Source organism: Neltuma alba, unplaced genomic scaffold (assembly GCF_004799145.2).
Source record: "Neltuma alba isolate B1F8T4 unplaced genomic scaffold, ASM479914v2 tig00006518_pilon, whole genome shotgun sequence".
NCBI classification, from domain to species: Eukaryota; Viridiplantae; Streptophyta; class Magnoliopsida; order Fabales; family Fabaceae; genus Neltuma; species Neltuma alba.
The window spans coordinates 74,378-93,457 of NW_021634487.1; the positions used below are offsets into that span (position 1 = coordinate 74,378).

Sequence of the window (19,080 nt, forward strand, 5' to 3'; positions counted from 1 at the left end):
AGGGACACCTCAAGAGTCTAGGTGGAAGCCATCATGTGTGGGAATGATCAGATTTGAACATGTGGCCTTGCACTAGATTTTTCCAAGCATTTTCTCTTGATTTTCACTTTTTATTTAATAAAAATAAAGGAATCTGGAAAGTGCACGAAATTGGGCCTTTAATGGGTCTATTGTGGGCCCCACAAATGGTTTGGTCTGGCCTAAAAAGATGACCCACAAACCAAATCACTATCTCAAACCAATTAGAAACTTTATCGGTTACTATTCACTAGTAACATTCCACAATTTTTTTAGACCTCCAAAAATTTATTTCTCTTCATAATAATTTACCTTTTAATATGAGAATATGATATAAAAATTTTCAGAAGTTTTCACCACCTCTAGGTATTTATTTTGAATTTTCTCTGATTAGGCATCTATCAGTGTCATTGCGGGAAAATAAATTCCCTAAAATTAATTCCTAAGTTTTCAAGGCCTAAAAATAATTTTATAAATTCAAATAAACATTTATATGAATTTTCATCAACCTCTAGCTAATTTAAATAATTATTTTCCTTCATTTTGCTAATAATTTCTCGAAAAACCTCTATCTACAAGAAATTCCGTAATAATTTATTTTTACCAAAATTCCACCTTTCAGGCCTCAACCAAGTTTCCAAAACCTCTACTCTATACTTTTCCCATTTTTCAGGGATTTTCTGAAATTTTTCTCAAATTTTTTTGTTACCCTTCCTAGGCTGATGATTATGAAAATGTCAGTTCAGACCTCATCGGGGTTTCATATCAAAAGTTTTTTCATCTCCTCATCTAGTTCCTACATTGACCCTCATCCCAAGTTTTGATCCTTTATTGCCAGATAAAATTTTTTGGGATGTGACAGTTTTAACCCTTGTTGGAAGGTTGATTTGAGCCTTAATTTCTTTTCTTAGAGAGTCATCCACTTAGTTCGATTATCCTCCAGAACTTGTTCTGGTTCTTAGTTGAGGCTTTGTATGCATTGTTAGAGTGAGCATGATAGAGGCATTCCTTTCACTACCCTACATCCCAAACACAAACCCACAATATTAATATCCATTACTAACCACTTGAGCCTTCTTCTTTTCTCAAAGTTCCAAGCATGCATAGTATATTTAAGTTTCTAACAACACCTTACTAGTACATGTGTGATGTTGATATTTTTTTTTCTACATGGGTTTAGAATTGCCAAAGTTAATTGGAAAAAAAAGAGAGAGAAAAGAAATAAAAAAAGGGCAAAGAAAAAGAAGAAAACGTTGAGAAAAGCCAAGAAGAAGAAGAAGAAGAAGAAGAAGAAGAAGAAGAAGGCTAGAAATAAAAATGATACCAAGGAATAAAATTTTGAAATAAGGCAATTCATTGGTAGTTTTGAAGATCAAAGTTTATGATTGAAGAGAAATTAAGTAAGTATTAGTTTGAAAATCATCTTTGAATGCTTGGTGCTTTGTCATTTATTTCATTCTACGTTCATCCCATTTAGGCCTTTTATCCATCACTTCACCCTTTAAAGCCCTCTTGACTCACTATATCTTAGCATGTGTAGTGGAGATTTTAGAAGTTCAACAAGCCTATGGTAAGATGTTGACTAAGTGGATCTGAGAGAAATTAACCCCAATTTGGTAAGTTGAGTGAAGCAGTTCAATCCTTTGAGAACTCTCTCTTTTGCTCATCCACATTATCTCAATTGTATTCTATGTTAATTTCTTTGCATTGTCTTTACCACTACTTTGCTTTCTTAAGAGATTTGATCAATGAGATTATGACCGTTCATTTGAAATATGTATGGATGGATTCTCATTTGTCTTAATACCATTCTTGATTTTATTGTCTTTGTCTTTGTCCAGGAGTAAAAAGGTTTAAGTGTGCGGGAGTTGATCTAACCCATTTATTATATATTGTATTATATCATTTCATGGGTTATTATGGGTTATTATGAGCATAATTGTGCATATTTGTGTCTAATATAGTTTAGATGCCTTTGCATAGAGTAATGTCTTTTGGGTCAAAATTGTCATAATTAGTGATTAATTATTATTAATTAATTTCTAGGACAATTGATACTTCATTTAGACTAATTTTGATTGCATGACACAAGAAAAATGGAGCCAAGATCAAAGAATAAAGAACAACACAGCACTAAATGGATCCGCTGTGGCGCCTGGCACATTTTTGAACCTGTGCATTTTACTTATAAGATCTGACTCTGAATGGTTTATCCACTCAAAATCCAACCTAGACCCAGCCAGAACACCTGAAAAATAAGGCATTTTTCAAAAACCTAGCTACATTCACTTATACACAACCTCTCCCATTCATTTTCTCTCGTCCTCTTCACTCTCCTTCACAAAATCTCCATCTTTTTCCATTTCTCCTTCATTTTCCACCATGGGTAGCCCGAAATTACTACTGGTTGTGGTGCTTCTTGTTCCAATACGTGGCTAAGTGTCTGCTCTCTTGAAGATGGTTCAATTGGCATGAGTTCCAAGAGCTTTAAAGGGGAGTTAGCTTCATCCATAGTTCTAGTTATTTATTTATGAATTCCTAGGTCTTAGGATTTGTAAATTGGGGATGAACTATTTTGATTATAGTTGTAATCAATTCTGAATGATTATCTTGTGTATTGGATTAGTTAATGTTGAATTTGAGCTTCAATATATGTGGTTACATATATGTTTCTATGCAACTCTTTTGATACCCTCTTTCTTTCATGGTATTGTTTGATTGTTGAGTTAATCTGGGCTTGCATTGAACTAAGTGCATTAATTAATCCTAATACACTCACTAAGTGAGCTTAATAGGATCTTATGAGATGAGTGGCTATTGATTAAGATCCTAGATTTAAAAGGTTCTTTAAGGTTTTTCCTTTAGAAAACTTGGTGATTTTTACTTCCAAAATCATTTTGAACTATGATTGCCAAAGGTCCATTTTCAAGAGGTTCTATCACCTGTTTCAACACTTGTTTCCCATCCATTCCATCCTAATTTCCCAAAAATCCAAAATATATTTACATTGCATTCTATTTCAATTAATAGTTTTAATGAAAACCCCCAACTTTTCCTTAGTCAATTTTGTATTTTCATGGCATTTAGTTAACTTAGGATCAATAATTAAGGCTCCAACAAGTGAAACAACCTGAAGTTGTGTTTATAGTACAATCCTTGGTTTTAATTTTGAATTTGACCCCAAGGTGTAAGCAAGACAGGTCATATTTCAATGTGTAATTAATAATGATACTTTAGACAATGAATTATAAATTTGAAAAATGAAGTAAATTGAGATATTATATTTAATACTAGATCTAATCTCCAACTAACGATTATATTAAGTATCGAGGGTAGTGTGTGTATATTTGTATGGTCCCTAGGCACCCTTCGCATAAGCATGAGCACATAATTTCTTTATTATACATTCAAAATCAAAAGAACACATGTTTGAGCACTATTACAGTCGAGGTAAAATTAAAGAGATTAACATTAAAAAATTTAAAAATAATCTGAGTAACAGATGGTACCCTCATTGGTTGATTAGCATAAAGAATCTATCAAATTTGCAATATTTTAAACATAAATCAGTTTGATTATAAATGTTTTTCGTAGATTTTCATCTTATTCAAACATCCACGCTCAAGTATATTTTTCATCCTATCAAATTCAAACAGAGCTTGTCATAAACTGTACGCGTGCCAACAGTATTTCATTTGTCTTCATCCAAGAAAATACGCTTGAGGAAATTCAAGCATTTGAGGATTTCAAATGAAAGAGATCCATTGTTTAGATGTTAAAGAGATCTATAATTAAAACTTGTACTTTAATGTGTGTGGATGTCTACGTATGACATTTAATAAATTCAGCACAAAATTAAACAAAGTTATATTTGAAATTTTCAATTTCCAGTTTTAAATTATGTATAATCACTTTTAAATTTTAAATTATATAATATACATAAAAATTTTAAAATTATAATTCTTAAATAATTTTTTTCATATATACTTCAATATTTTCACATATCTCTCCTGAAAAAAAAATTCACGTATATTAAAAAATGTTTAGAGTTAAGTTGGATTTCTACTTCTACATTATTTTTAAGCGAAATGGTCAGCTTCAATTTTTTCCCCCATTAGTGAATAAAAAATTATACATAAGACCTTAAAAGATTACATATAGTTGACTAATTAAAAAAAATCATTAACAATTAAACTTAAACTGACTAGTATGCATCTATATCTACCACTCTGTGTGTAAGTCACTTGTAGGAGAAATGTTTATTCCTAAATAAGTCATTTGTTCGGTAATTAATCACTTTTTTTTCCAATTTCACCTTTATTCAATACAATAAAAAAAATATGTGAGAGAAAATGTACAGCATATATTTTATACCCTATCTTTAATGCGGACAATGTGGAAAATTTTATCAATTTAATACATTCCATTGTATGGGAGAATGGGGTACAAGTGACTTACATACCACTAAATTTGTTCCTATATACAAGTCATTTGTAGGAAAAAAATTGTTCCTAAATATAAGTCACTTGTAGGGTAATTAATGATCTTTTTTCAAATTCAGTCCTATTAAATACAATAAAGAAAATAGGTTAGAGAAAATGTACAACGCATTTTTTCAACACCATTTTTCTTTAATGGAGGCTAAGTGTGTGAAAATTGTATCAATTTAATGCGTTATTAACAAGAATGAGATACTAATGAGTTATGTCTATGGGAGTAGAGTGGTCCTCCCTCTAGTCCTTATTATAAGAATCAGCAAATTAATTCACTTATACTAACAAAACTAATTAAAAGTATTAAATTTGTCATAAAATTTAAGTAATTTTCAATATTACTCTCATTAATTGTATTAGATTAATTTTTATTCTCCACTATACCCATGTTAAATACAAGCATATAAAAAAAAATATTTAATACTCGTTCAAACTATTAAAAAGTCTTTTGTAAAAACGATCAAGAATTTCTTTTAGAAGGGCTTCTATAATAAGCACAAGAGGGAGCGCGTTAATTAAAAGACCACAATAACCTATTCCTATGTATCTATAGATAGATCTACGGCATTTAAGACTTCGAGCAAACGACGAAGCCGACATTAAAATTAAAACTGATTTAATTTAATGATTTGACCGCTATTTTTTAACCCTCATTTTGTATGATTCCAGTGTACATTATTTCTTTTAAGTGAGCTGCTTATTAACTATTTTCAGCTAATAAGCTTCATATATTAAGTTTGTCAGATAGGGGTTTGATTTTGAGGTATGCCATGACAGTTAGATAGACTTGCAGGTATCGTGGGATACGTGTTAGATTATGATTTACAAACGTGTATATATATATGTATGTATACGTATATATAGGAATGAAGTATTTTCATACTTTCACTTTTTCTTTTGTTTCCTTCCCAAGTACCTATCAAGCTACCGAACTGTCCAATTTCCATGGAGAAAAGAAATCCTTGCATCATCATGGTTCCATGTCCAGGGTTTAGTCATTTAATACCTCTGACTGAGTTTGCAAAGCGACTCGTTGTTCACCTCCCTCATTTCCACTTCACTTTCCTTGTCCCCACACTCGGTCCTCCCTCCCATCTGCACTTTCCATCCTCCAATCTCTTCCACCGCGCATAGACTTCACTATTCTTGAACATGTCGACCAAAACGACATCCCTCGAAACGCCCTGCACCCACCAACAAAAATGCATGACTGTAAAACTCGCTCTTCTGTCACTTCGTCAAGCTTTGAGCTCATTGAGTTTCCAGGCTCAGCTTGTTGCTCTCATTGCCAATGTATTCTCAGTGGATGCCTTAGAGATTGCAAAGCAGTTCAACCTCAAATCATACGTTTACTTTCCCATGTCTGTTACTTCCTTGTGTTTCTGCATCAAGTTTCCCGAACTTGATGAGGATCAAGAGATGGTTTCTGCTGGATTTCGAGAGTTATCACAACCTTTGAAACTTCCAGGTTACCAATCTTCTTGTTCTTGTTTAATTTCTTTTTTTCCTTTTGCCTCTTTGATTCTTGTGAACTTTAGTTCTGTGAACTGGTTGGGTAAATGAAAAATGTAAAATGAATGTTAAAGAGCTAATAATTACTTCATTCAGGTTGCGTACCATTAAATGGCAAGGATCTGTTCGACACAGTTCAAGAAAGATCAAGTGAATCCTACAAAACAGCTCTTTATATATGTAAGCGATTGCATTTAGCAGATGGTATGATAGTGAATAGCTTCCTAGATCTGGAACAAGGGGCAATAACATCACTACAAGAAAGTAATCATAAATAACCTCCCATTTATCCAGTGGGGCCCATTTGGAAGACCGAGTCAATTACCATAAACGAGTCAACCTCAAAGTGTTTAAAATGGTTAGACAATCAGCAGAAGAACTCTGTTTTGCATGTCTCTTTTGGGAGTGGAGGAACACTAACACATGACCAGCTTCCCGAGCTAGCCTTCGGGTTAGAAATGAGTGGCCACAAGTTTTTGTGGGTTGTGAGGGCTCCAAGCGGGTCTACTAGTTCGGCTTATTTAAATTCACAAAACGAGAACCCTCTTGACCATATGCCAAAATTTTGAGACACTGCTCTACCGGTGGGTTTTTGACTCATTGTAGTTGGAACTCCACATTAGAGAGTGTGCTCTATCAAATTTGCAATATTCTAAACATAAATCAGTTTGATTATAAATGTTTTTCATGGATTGTCGTCTTATTCAAACACATGTAGTACGCGCAAGTGTATTTTTCATCCTATCAAATTCAAACAGAGGTTGTCATAAACTGTACGCGTGCCAACAGTATTTCATTTTTCTTCATCCAAGGACATATGCTTGAGGAAATTCAAGCATTTGAGAATTTCAAATTAAAGAGATCCATTGTTTAGATGTTAAAGAGATCTATAATTAAAAATTATACTTTAATGCGTGTGTGTCTGTGTATGACATTTAATAAATTCACCACAAAATTAAACAAAGTTATATTTGAAATTTTCAATTTTCAAATTTTATTTTTAAATTATGTATCACTTTTAAATTTTAAATTATAATATACATAAAAATTTTAAAATTATAATTCTTAAACAATTTTTTTCATATATACTTCAATATTTTCACAAATCTCTCCTGAAAAAAATATTCACATATGTGAAAAATGTTTAGAGTTAAGTTGGATTTCTACTTCTATACTATTTTTAAGAGAAATGGTCGGCTTCAGTTTTTTCCCCCCTTAGTGAATAAAAAAATTATACATAAGGCCCCAAAAGATTACATGGAATTTACTAATTAAAAAATCATTAACAATTAAGCTCAAACTGACTAGTATGCATCTATATCTGCCACTCTATTACTATGTGTAAGTTACGCATAGGAGAAATGTTTATTCCTAAATAAGTTATTTTGTAGGTAATCAATCACCTTTTTTCCAATTTCACCTTTTTTTAATACAATACAGAAAATAGGTGGGAGAAAATGTACATCATATATTTTATACCCTATCTTTAATAGGGACAATGTGAAAATTTTTATCAATTTAATACATTGTGTCGTGCGGGAAAATGGGGTACAAATGTTTTACATACCACTAAATTTGTTCCTATATACAAGCCATTTTAGGAAAAAAAAAATTTTTTCTAAATATAAGTCACTTATAGGGTACTTAATTAATAATTTTTTTTCCAAATTCATCCCTATTGAATACAACAAAGAAAATAGGTTAGAGAAAATGTACGGCGTATTTTTTTCAGCACCATTTTTGTTTAATAGAGGCTTAGTGTGTGAAATTTTATCAACTTAATGCATTCTTAACGAGAATGGGATACAAATGAGTTATATCTATGGGAGTAAGGTGGTCCTCTCTCTAGTTCTTTTTATAAGAATTAATTAATTAATTCACATATACTAATAAAACTAGTTAAAAATATTAAATATGTCTAAGTGATTTCTAATATTACTTTCATTAATTATACTAGATTAATTTTTATTCTCCGCTGTACCCTCGTTAACTATGAGCATATATCAAAAAAATTATTTAATACTCATTCACGCTATTAAAAGGTTTTATAAAAATGATTACGAATTTCTGACTTCTATAATAAGTACAAGAGGGAGCGCGTTAATCAAAAGAGCGCGTTAATCTATGTATGCATCTACGGCATTTATGGCTTCGTGCAACGGACGAAGCCGACATTAAAAACTGATTTAATTTAATGATTTGACCGCTATTCCCCCCGCCCCCCCTCTCATTTTGTATGATTCCAGTGTGTATTCTCTTTCTTTGAAGTGAGCTGCTTATATTAACTATTTTCAGCTAATAAGCTTCATATATTGTAAGTTTGTCAGATAAGCCATGACTGTTAGATAGACTTGCAGATATCGTGGCACACGTGTTAGATTATTATTTACATAAATATATATATATGTATATGTATATATAGCAATGAAGTATTTTCATACTTTCACTTTTTCTTCTTCTTTCGTTTGTTTCCTTCCCAAGTACCCATCAAGCTACCGAACCGTCAACTTTTCATGGAGAAAAGAAATCCTTGCATCGTCATGGTTCCATGTCCAGGGTTTAGTCATCTAGTACCCCTCATTGAGTTTGCACAACGACTCGTCGTTCACCTCCCTTCCTTCCACTTCACTTTCCTCATCCCCACACCTGGTCCTCCCTCCCCATCTGCACTTTCTATTGAAGTTCAACTGCCCTTAATTGTCGCTTTGGGGTTACTCCAAAAATTAACCGAATTAATGCAATATAGTGCAAAACTCGGGTCGTTTCACTTTGAGGAGCCGAAAACGAAATTAAACCCTAGTAAATAAATGCAAGTAACCTAAACTATAAAAAGAGATTTTTGATTTTGAAAAGCTGTTAATTAAATACTACGAATCAAATTGAAATTAAAATATTTTTTTTTGTTTTTATATAAAAGTGATTAAAATGAATGGAAATTAAAGAAATGAAAATGAGACACACAAATAACACTGATAAAAATCAATCCTCCAATTCAACAACGCAGGCAATCATCACTCTAAAAGATGTGGGAGTTAAAAACAATGAATTAAGAATTATAACTAAGCTTTTGATCCAACAACCGAGCCACCTCGAGTTGCCACAAAATATTTTCTTAAAATCCCAACTTACTAACTGCAACCAGAATAGTAAAATGGGATTAAGGATGCTTAAAACCAATGCTTAATTAGAACTCTTAAATCCAAAATAATAGAATTAAAGCTAGCAAGAGACTATATGATCCAAAATTCCAAGCCACCTTAGAAAATCACAATATATTAATTCCAAAATCAATATAAATGTCATAACCACAACATTATAATTGAAATCAAAACTATAAACAGCCCAATGTCAAATACTAAGCAATAATTCAGTCACAATAATCTCCAAATATAATCAGATTAAGCAATACAAGATTTTCTAATAATCAGAATAACTATCCTAAGACCTAGGAATTGTTAAACAATTATTAGACAGGAAATTAAAGTAACTAAACTCCCCTTTGATGATGTAAGCTCCTGCCATTATTGTTGAATTAGAGAATTGTGAAGCTAGCCACGGTTTGCCATCAAAAGTGCCATAATCAGAGCTCTGTTACGGTTTGCCATTGCGTCCCCTGCTGTGGAGAAGGAGAAGAAGATGATGGATAGTCCTCCCTCCGTGTTGCTCTGTTTTTTTTCTTCTCAGCCACCGCCCAGCGTCTTCTCCCGTTCGTGCTTCGGTCTCCGCCTGGTTCAGCCGCTGTCTGCGTGTATCAGCTCTCTCCATTCGGCGTGCTCTCAGCTCGTGTATCTCCGCACCGCCAGCCAGCTCGCTTGCGTCTCTCCTCCTGGTTCGTTCTCTCCCGTTCTCGTTCGGCCGCCTGCTCTGTTTTTCGTTCTGTCTCCTTCGGCCTCTCTTGCGTGCGTGTGTTCGGCGTCTTCGTTTCCAGCTGATGATGATTATTAGGCTGGGGCAAAACGCAACGTTTTGCCCCAGCTTATTATTATTTATTTTTCTTTTCTTTTAATTTAATTCTTTTTCTTTTTTTTCTTTTTTTCTTTTTTTATTTATTTTTGAATCTTCCAAGAACCTGCAAGCAAAATTCAAGAATAAGGTAGCATTAATTGTCCTTAAAAATCAATTAATCATAATTAAATCAAAATATGACAATTTTGCCCCTATAAAATAATAATTCAAAATAAAACAAAATAAATTAATTAAGGCAAAAAGGGACCAATTGAGTTTGTCATCTATCCTCCAATCTCTTCCACCGCACATAGACTTCACTATTCTTCAACATGTCGACCAAAACGACATCCCTCGAAACGCCCTCCACCCTGCGACAAAAATGCATCAGACTGTAAAACTCTCTTCCATCACTTCGTCTAGTTTTGAGCTCGTTGAGTTTCCTTACTCTGCTTGTTGCTATCGTTGCCGATGTATTCTCAGTGGATGCGTTAGAAATTGCAAAGCAGTTCCACCTCAAGTCATACGTTTGCTTTCCCATGTCTATCACTTCCCTCGGTTTCTGCCTCAAGTTTCCCGAACTTGATGAGGATCATGAGCTGGTTTCTACTGGATTTCGAGACTTATCACAATCTTTGAAACTTCCAGGTTACCAATCTTCTTCTTCTTCTTCTTGTTTCTTTTTTTCTTTTGCCTCTTTGGTTCTTTTGAATTTGTTGGGTAAATGGAGAATATTGTAAAATGAATGTTGAAGAGATATAATTGCTTCATGCAGGTTGCGTAGTACATGGCAAAGATCTATTCGATACCATTCACGAAAGATCCAGTGAATCCTACAAAACAATTCTTTACATATGTAAGCGATTGTAGTTAGCAGATGGTATGATAGTGAATAGCTTCCTAGATCTTGAACGAGAGGCAATAACATCACTACAATAAAGTAATCATAAATACCCTCCCATTTATCCAGTGGGGCCCACTTTGAAGACCGAGTCAACTAACGTAAACGAGTCAATCTCAGAGTGTTTAAAATGGTTAGACAATCAGCCAAAGAACTCTGTTTTGTATGTCTCTCTTGGGAGTGGAGGAACACTAACATTTGACCAGCTTCACAAGCTAACCTTGGGGTTGGAAATGAGTTGTCATAAGTTCGTATGGGTTGTGAGGGCTCCAAGTGGGTCTAATAGTTCAACTTATTTGAATTCACAAAATGAGAACCCTTTTGACTATATGCCAAAAGGGTCTATCCAAAGAACCACAGGCCAAGGTTTTGTGGTCCCATCATGGGCCCCGCAAATCGAAATTTTGAGACACAACTCTACTGGTGGGTTTTTGACTCATTGTGGTTGGAACTCCACATTTGAGAGTGTGGTCTGTGACAAGCCAATGATTGTTTGGCCCTTATTTGCATAGCAGAGAATGAATGCAGTGTTGCTAATTGAGAAGCCTAAGGTTGCCGTGTGGCCGAAAGTTGATGAGAATAAGAATGGGATTATGGTGAAAGAAGAAGTTGCAAGGGTTGTGAAGTTGATGATCAGGAAGGCAATGAAATTTGTAGAAGAGTTCAAGTGTTTCAGGATGCTGCTACTAAAGCACTTGGTGAAGATGGTTCATCTGCTCGAACAATCTCTGAGTTAGCTCATGAGTTGAACTATATGGGTGACATGTAGAAAACTAATGACTTTTCACTAATGTCACCCAAAATTTCTATGCTTGCTATTGTGGTATTTCCCAAAAAAGGGGTATTTACTCCATTAGATATTGAACAATTTCATGTTTTTTTATAGATGATAATAAAGTTAGAAAAGAGTTGTTTGGATAAGTTAAACAATTTATAAGGCTTCAGAAGACAAATCAAGACTAGATCATTGGCCACTCAAAACGGCAGAGGAGGAGATGGCTATATTTAACCATTAATTTTTCTCCTTCGTCAACCATTAATTCTCTCCCCCCCCCCCTCCCAGGAACCGTTAGATTTAATCTTTTTCTATTTTTATTTTTTAAAATAATTATTTTTTGGGTATGGAATCTAAAATAAAAATAATCTCTTAACATCACTTTATTAAAAAATAATTTTATTTATTCAGACACAATTAACTAAAAAATCTCATCTGGACTCTTCAAATTTGAACGGTCTCGATAGGATGAGCTTTGGATGCTCATCCTAAAGATGAGCACTCTAAATCAGTTCCTTTCACACCTATCTCCTATTCTCATGCGGTAATAATAGATCCTATGTAATTAATTACTGTGCTCTAGTTAAAAATAATAATAATTACTGTGCTATCATCATGGTGAATTTCCCTATATTCAAACAAAATCTAGGCTTGTTATAATACCAGATCCCATGACTAATATTAACATTCAGTTCGTTTTGCTATTTTATATGAGGCTAACAAATTATCCATTTCCTCAAAACAAATTCCCAAAACTTTCAAAATGCGTTATTATTATCTATCACAAATACGACGTTTACCAATTCAACTCTCTTTATCTATTTTTGGCTTCCTTTGCCAAAAATATTCATACCCCTCTCTCTATATATACTTATGATACTCCATTCATCAATTCCACTGGTGATTGATTAATTAAAGAGCTCCCATATTCGAAGCAGAAAGATATGAAAAATTCAATAAAGCTGATGTTGTTTCTGTCTTTCTGCTTCGTTTCAAACCAAGCTTTGCTTGCCAATGCCTCTGTGCCAGCATTGTACGTGTTCGGTGATTCCTATCTTGATCCTGGAAACAACATGCATTTGAACACACCAGCACAGGCTAATAGGTGGCCTTATGGAATTGATTTTCATAATATAAGGGGTCGTTTCACCAATGGAAGAAATATGGCTGACTTTATCGGTATGTTTCTTGATTAATTTGTGGTTTAATTATATACTTTTTCTTAGTTATAATTTGCCTTAACTTTGAATCAGATCCATGTAGTTTATTTTGTTTAAACCGGGCCTTCAATAGTTTGATCCGTTATGGGCATCTATCTTTGAGTTTGAAAACCGTTGATTGAGATAGACTATAAGGACCTGCGGATTAATTGTTTCTTGCGTTAATTATTAACATGTTTTGAGCTATTGTAAACAACTCAAATTAAATTCTCTTTATCTTTTGGTTATGATCATGCATTCTTTTAAAAGAGAGGGCTATAATAATAAAAAGATAATTATGTGCCGAGCTCTTACATCTTATGTCTTCGAATGAATTGAATAAGCCACTAGCTAGGTTCAAATGTTGTCAAGAGAATTGAACCATGAGTATCTATCTATCTATCTATCTATCTAGTTTAACTATGAAATCTTGTAATACCCGGTAATGTCAAAATGGGTCGGGTTAGGCAACTAAATGACTATCCAATTGATACTTAATACTATGAAACTGATAGTGGAGGGGCACTATAAACGGTATAGGGAAAGATGCAAATGGAGTTTCACAAACAAATTATTCATAGAATTTCTTAACATCTCATTTATGCAATATACGTTATCCTGAAACTGAAACTCAACCTTTTTGTTTTCTACCTTTGTAATTTAATTATTTTAATGACAATAATTGTGGATGCACCTTTCACAGTTCTTTGGAACTAAACATTGATGTTTTATCAGGGAGAATAACAATATAGGTAGTTTTACTAAAAAATTTAATGTGAAATCAGTATTTAGTAAATGTCACACCTTACTTATATAGTACCTTAGCATTCATTTAGAACCATTCCAGACCATGTTGGATGGTTTTACACCTAAAAATTTCAATTTGAATGTTAATTTTCGGAAAATTACTGTTCACTGTCCAATTTTCAGATTACAGGTCCAACTTTGAAAAATCATAACTAATTCTAGAAAAATCGTATGGAGGTGTTCCAAAATTCTACAGAAAGATCTTTCAATGCTCTTTAAGGGAAAAATATTCAAATGAACTCACCCTCACTTAAAACGTACAGTTTATTGGATTAAGATTACTATTCGTTTGGTAAAATCTGGACTTTTCAGATTCTCCGCCTTAACTTTGAAAATTCATATCTCTTCGTATACACATCCAAATGAGGTGATTCACCACTCGTTTTAAAGCTTGGGATATGCAATATAAGTATACCAAATTTCGTAACTTAACTCATTCATATGATAGGTCAAACTGAAGCTCAAAACTAACTACTCCATGACCTACGTTTTATCCCTTAACATCTCTTTACTTTAATTCTTTTTATTTCTTTGGCATACCTAACATGGACTTACTTTTTCTCATTCATGCTCATACATTCCTATACATGCCATAAGCTTTATAATTAAATACATGGCATTCACAACATAATCATAACATAGGAGAATTATACATTGAATATTAGTATCAATCATTAGCATCAATAATTCTCCACTTCTTCTCCTTGCTTCTCATGCCATTAGTGCCCATCATTGATTGACCTAAATGGTTGGTTACGAAGAGGCGAGATTCGGGGGAATCTCAGTAGCAAACATTACCATACACATATACAAGATGGATGCTAGTGTATGGTATGTAGTTTTTCATAAACTTAAGTTAACTAGTGACATGCCATCATGCTTTATGCTTGGTATAAAAATGCATGGCCATGGGAACATATTAAAAATAGTATTTCCAGCAACAATCATCATGTCACAACATCATTCAAACAACAAATACAAACCAACACATGAGCATACCATGTCAAGCACATAAAGGGTAAGTTCACTACCTTGCACCTCAAGCTTTCCTCTTACTTTTCCTTTGACTCTCTTGACTTTCCAACCATGTGGGCATTCGGTCAATATCACCAAATATCCTCTTGGATGTTCCAAAGGTCCTAAACATAACCATAATGATCACACAATCCATTAGGACCATTAGATTACATAAAGTTCAAGACTAGCTTTCTTGAACCTCAACCCTTTCTCTTAGTCTTAGGGTTTTCTTTCTAACTTTTCTAGTATAAATCTTATCATTTCCCATTCTTAAGATCTATTTCTTGTCAATTAGGACCACTTTAGATGGCCTTAGATTCAAGAATACCAAATCTGAAAATTTTGGTTCACGGGTACTGTTCACGTAGAAACTCCAGAATTTTTGCTCAACTTTGAAAATTTATAATTAAATCTAGAAAAATCCAAATTGAGTGCTTCCAAGTCTCCTTAAGTTAAATTTAAATGAAAAATAGTTTTAGGAACCAATTCTACGCCGAACAGTACTGGAATTGTACAGAACTCGAAACTCTTCCAAAAGTTCAACACTGTTTCCAGATTTCAAACCCTAACTTTGAAAAATCACCATAAATCGTACACATATCCAAATGAATTTTTCTACCCATGGATTTAAAGCTTACAGAGTTTACTTTAAGCATGCAAAATTTTAGAATCAGATATACACAGTAACTAATTCGAAATAGGTATCAAATCAGATGCTATAGCCACCACATACCTTGATCTTGAAGCTTGAACTTAGGTGGACTTTCTCTCACTAGAAATAGCTCTTTCTCTCTCTAGATGCAAGGGAAATAGAGTTTCTCCTCGTGTTCATCAGCTTGGCCGAATTGGGGGGAAGAAGAGTGCCTATTTATAGCCAAAAAGTTGGCTTGAATGGACCAAAATGCCCTTGGTAGCTAGAAGAAGGAGTAAGGGCAATTTTGGAAGTTCAAGTGGACTTTTGCATCATCATTGCATCACCTTATTATATCATCCTTGCATCATGCTTCTAGAAGAGGCCATGTGTCGTAAAAATGGTGGAGGAGAAGGAAGATTAGATCATAACCGTCGGATCTAAACATAGCCCTTAAGTTTTCTCCTATTTTACTTGACCCACATTTTTCTGACTTTTTTTTATGGCCTTCCAGGGTTCAGAAAATTCTTCTGTCTACTCCATAAATTACCCTTCATTCTAGAGAGTATCTATGAATTTTCTCAGGCCATAACACTTCCTCTAAGCCTTGTATAAAAATCATTTACTAAAATACCCTTTTATCGGTATAAAATGCTCTTTAATTTATTAAAGCCATTCCACTGGCCTTTTGGTTGCAGGACTAATTTTATAAATTAGTATAACCTTTCAACCAATTAATCCTTATTTTTACATACATTTTTTAAGTCTCTTGCTATTTTAAATAATTACCTCAAACAGTGTACTTTTTACTGGTCATAACTTCATAAATTCCATTTAAGCTATCTCAGGGGTATTTTCATCTTTTCTCTTCATAGAAGAGTCTTAGAATATTATTTCCCATTTTTTGGGATTTTTTTGGAATTTTCTGTACACTCTTCCATTTTTGCCCTTGCTGGTCATAACTTTTTGAATTTACAGTTTAGTCTTTGCTTGGACTTAACTTCATATAATCCTCTCTTTGAGGCTTCTAACTTAACCTTTGGCCTATATCTAGTCTCTTTTCTCTCTCTAGGCCTTCGAGACTTTATTGGAGTCTCTGACCTTGATTATACTGAAACCCCTGAAAAACTTTTACTTTACAGTTTAGTCCCTGAAACTGCTTTGACTTCCTTTCTCATCTTTGGGACTTCTGCTCAAAAAGGGTCCGGTAGCCTATCCAATTCAAGCTACTTTTGATGGTTCTAGGCCCAAAAGTCTGGATGTTACAGTAAACTTGTCAACATTAGATACTTAAATCTTATATTTTATTGTCCAAATCATATATAAGAAAAATCATTTCCAAAAATTAAGAAAAAAAGATGATTTTTTTTTTTACAATAGAAGAGGAGGAATATAATAAAATATTTTTCAGTAGTATCAACCATTTTAATGTGTTATCCTGTGCATCGCATAGGGGAGAAGGTTCTAGTTTTCATAATAGCCAGTATTTGTTTGTAATTGTTGCAAATTTCCTCTTAGTATTAATCCAAACATATATATAGTCGAAACATTGGCCTAAATATAATAAAAATTTCAATATTTTTAACCTTTAATTGCATATATTATCCAAATAATAGAACACCTATGATGTTTGTATTTATCCATACAGCATCTTACTTGGACTTACCATTTCCTCCTGCATACTTAAACCTCTCGGATTCTGAAAGAAGTCAGACTACAACAGGAATATCTTATGCATCTGCATCATGCGGGATCTTAAACACAACTGGAGCGGTAAGAAATTAAATTGAAATGACTATTCTTATCTCATTACCAATTTTAATATTATATATATCTATCTAGTAAAAAACAGTTTCCTTATATTTATTAGATCAAGTTCATAAGTAAATTTATAAGTGCACATATGCATTCAAACAACTAATCATAGTAAAATAACAAGTGTGATTGGGAAACTTGATCTAACAAATATGAGTAATTTGATCTAATTTTTTTCGTATATTAAATGTCTGTTGATAATGAATTTTTTTTTTTTTTTTATGTTGAAGGGAGAATGCTTAACATTAGCAAAACAAGTAGGATGCTTCACATCAACTGTGAAAAATGATCTTCCACAAGCAATAAAGGATCAAGAGAAGTTGCAAGATCACTTGGCCAATTCCCTATACCTTGTCTTTATTGGGAATAACGATTACCACGATGCTATGAGTCACAACGTCAGCAACAAATTCAGTCCAGACAAGTATGCAGATATCCTTCTTGATGAAGTCACAAAACATATCAAGGTAAACTAATTATAAGTTATCTTGATTTTTGCTTTATGTAAAATATTAAAGTTTATTGAACTTTAATAACTTTGGTATTATTATGCGAACGGCAAAAGTGCACTTTAGTTCTTTAAATTTATACAAAGTTTAGTTTTAATTTATCCTCTTAATTTTAAAAATATATTTTCAGTCCTCTAATACTAACATTGTTAGTTTCCAGTGATATGTCAGCATTGAACTTAATATACCAGCATAATCTAATAATGCTTTTGTTAATATTTAAAATTTCAATGTCTGCATTTTTTGTTAACATTGTTAGGGTTAAAGGACTTAAAAGACGCTTCATGCATAAAATCAAGGGATCAAAATAAAAGCTTATTATGTGAAGTTTAAGGATTAAAGGTGCGCTTTTTCCTTATGCAAACATTGATGTTGTATACTTGTATCGTTAGATTCTAAGTTATTGTTTATAAACAACATGACTCAAATTTCATTTGAATGTCTATTCACAGACACTTTACGATCTGGGAGCAAGAAAATTTGTAGTTTCGGGCATTTCACGTTGCCAGCCTCATAATTATACAAAAGACTGCAAATCAAGATACTTCGCAGACAAACTTCCTCAAAGGTTGCAAGAGTTACGTTGTACACTCTCCGGTTCACTATTTACAGTATACGATGTCGTCAAGGTGTACAAAAAGATCACTGATAATCCACAAAAATATGGTAAGCATAGTTATTTTACTTAAGGCTTGCCATCATTTTTAATCTCTAAAATTTGATCTCCGTTCAGTTTTAGTCCCTAAAACTTGAAACCAGTGGTTTTGGTCCTTGAAACCAGAAGCCGAAAATCAGCAGGCAGATCAAAATGAAGTCAAATTTCAAGGATTAAAACTATTGGTTTTATGCTTTATGAACTGAAATCAAAATGAGATCAAATTTTAGTAACTAAAAATTATGTTAACCCTTTATTTAATTAGACCATTATTTAGATGCTGAACTCCTTTTACAATATAAAATACTCTTCTTTGAATTGTTTCACAGGGTTCACAAATATTCAGGATCCTTGTTTCCCGGAAGCTCGATCTCTCTGTAAAGATAGGAAGAAGTATCTCAGATTTGATCAATATAGTCATGAAACTGAAGCCGCATATGAGATTGCTTCAAAGGATTGCTTCTATGGACAAGCTTGTTCTCCTTACAGTATTTTGGAGCTAGCCAAGGCACCAATCATCAGTCACCATTAATAAATTGACATTGTAACAATGTGATTCAACATTATTGAAAGTGTTCTTTTCGATTTTTCAGCTCGTTTGAAATGTGAATGCAATTTTCTGAACTTTCTGAATTTTTCAAAATTATGCTTATATTATAAGTTAAGAGTTCATGAAATTCATGGAGAAGCATTACGTAAGGAAAAGTAGAATCATACATTAGATAACAATATATATAAGATGATTTGTTCTATTAAAAAGAGTTCCGACTAAATCAATTATAATAATTGCAAGTTTTAGTGGT

General features: G+C 33.1%; 1 protein-coding gene and 1 long non-coding RNA gene across 2 annotated transcripts in view; both read left to right on the plus strand.

Annotated features, from left to right (window-relative positions):
* The first annotated feature begins 5,607 nt into the window (after positions 1-5,607).
* LOC114750552 (hydroquinone glucosyltransferase-like) overlaps positions 5,608-19,080 on the plus strand; it is a 78,051-nt gene continuing 64,578 nt past the window's right edge. Inside the window, exon 1 of the mRNA XM_028939146.1 lies at positions 5,608-5,979. Coding sequence (XP_028794979.1) covers positions 5,664-5,979 — 316 coding nt within the window. The 5' untranslated portion in view covers positions 5,608-5,663. The remainder of the gene's footprint in view (positions 5,980-19,080) is intronic.
* Positions 10,262-10,933, plus strand: LOC114750553 (uncharacterized). Its single transcript, XR_003740674.1, has 2 exons — positions 10,262-10,616; positions 10,744-10,933. It is a non-coding gene; the product is annotated as an uncharacterized LOC114750553 (long non-coding RNA).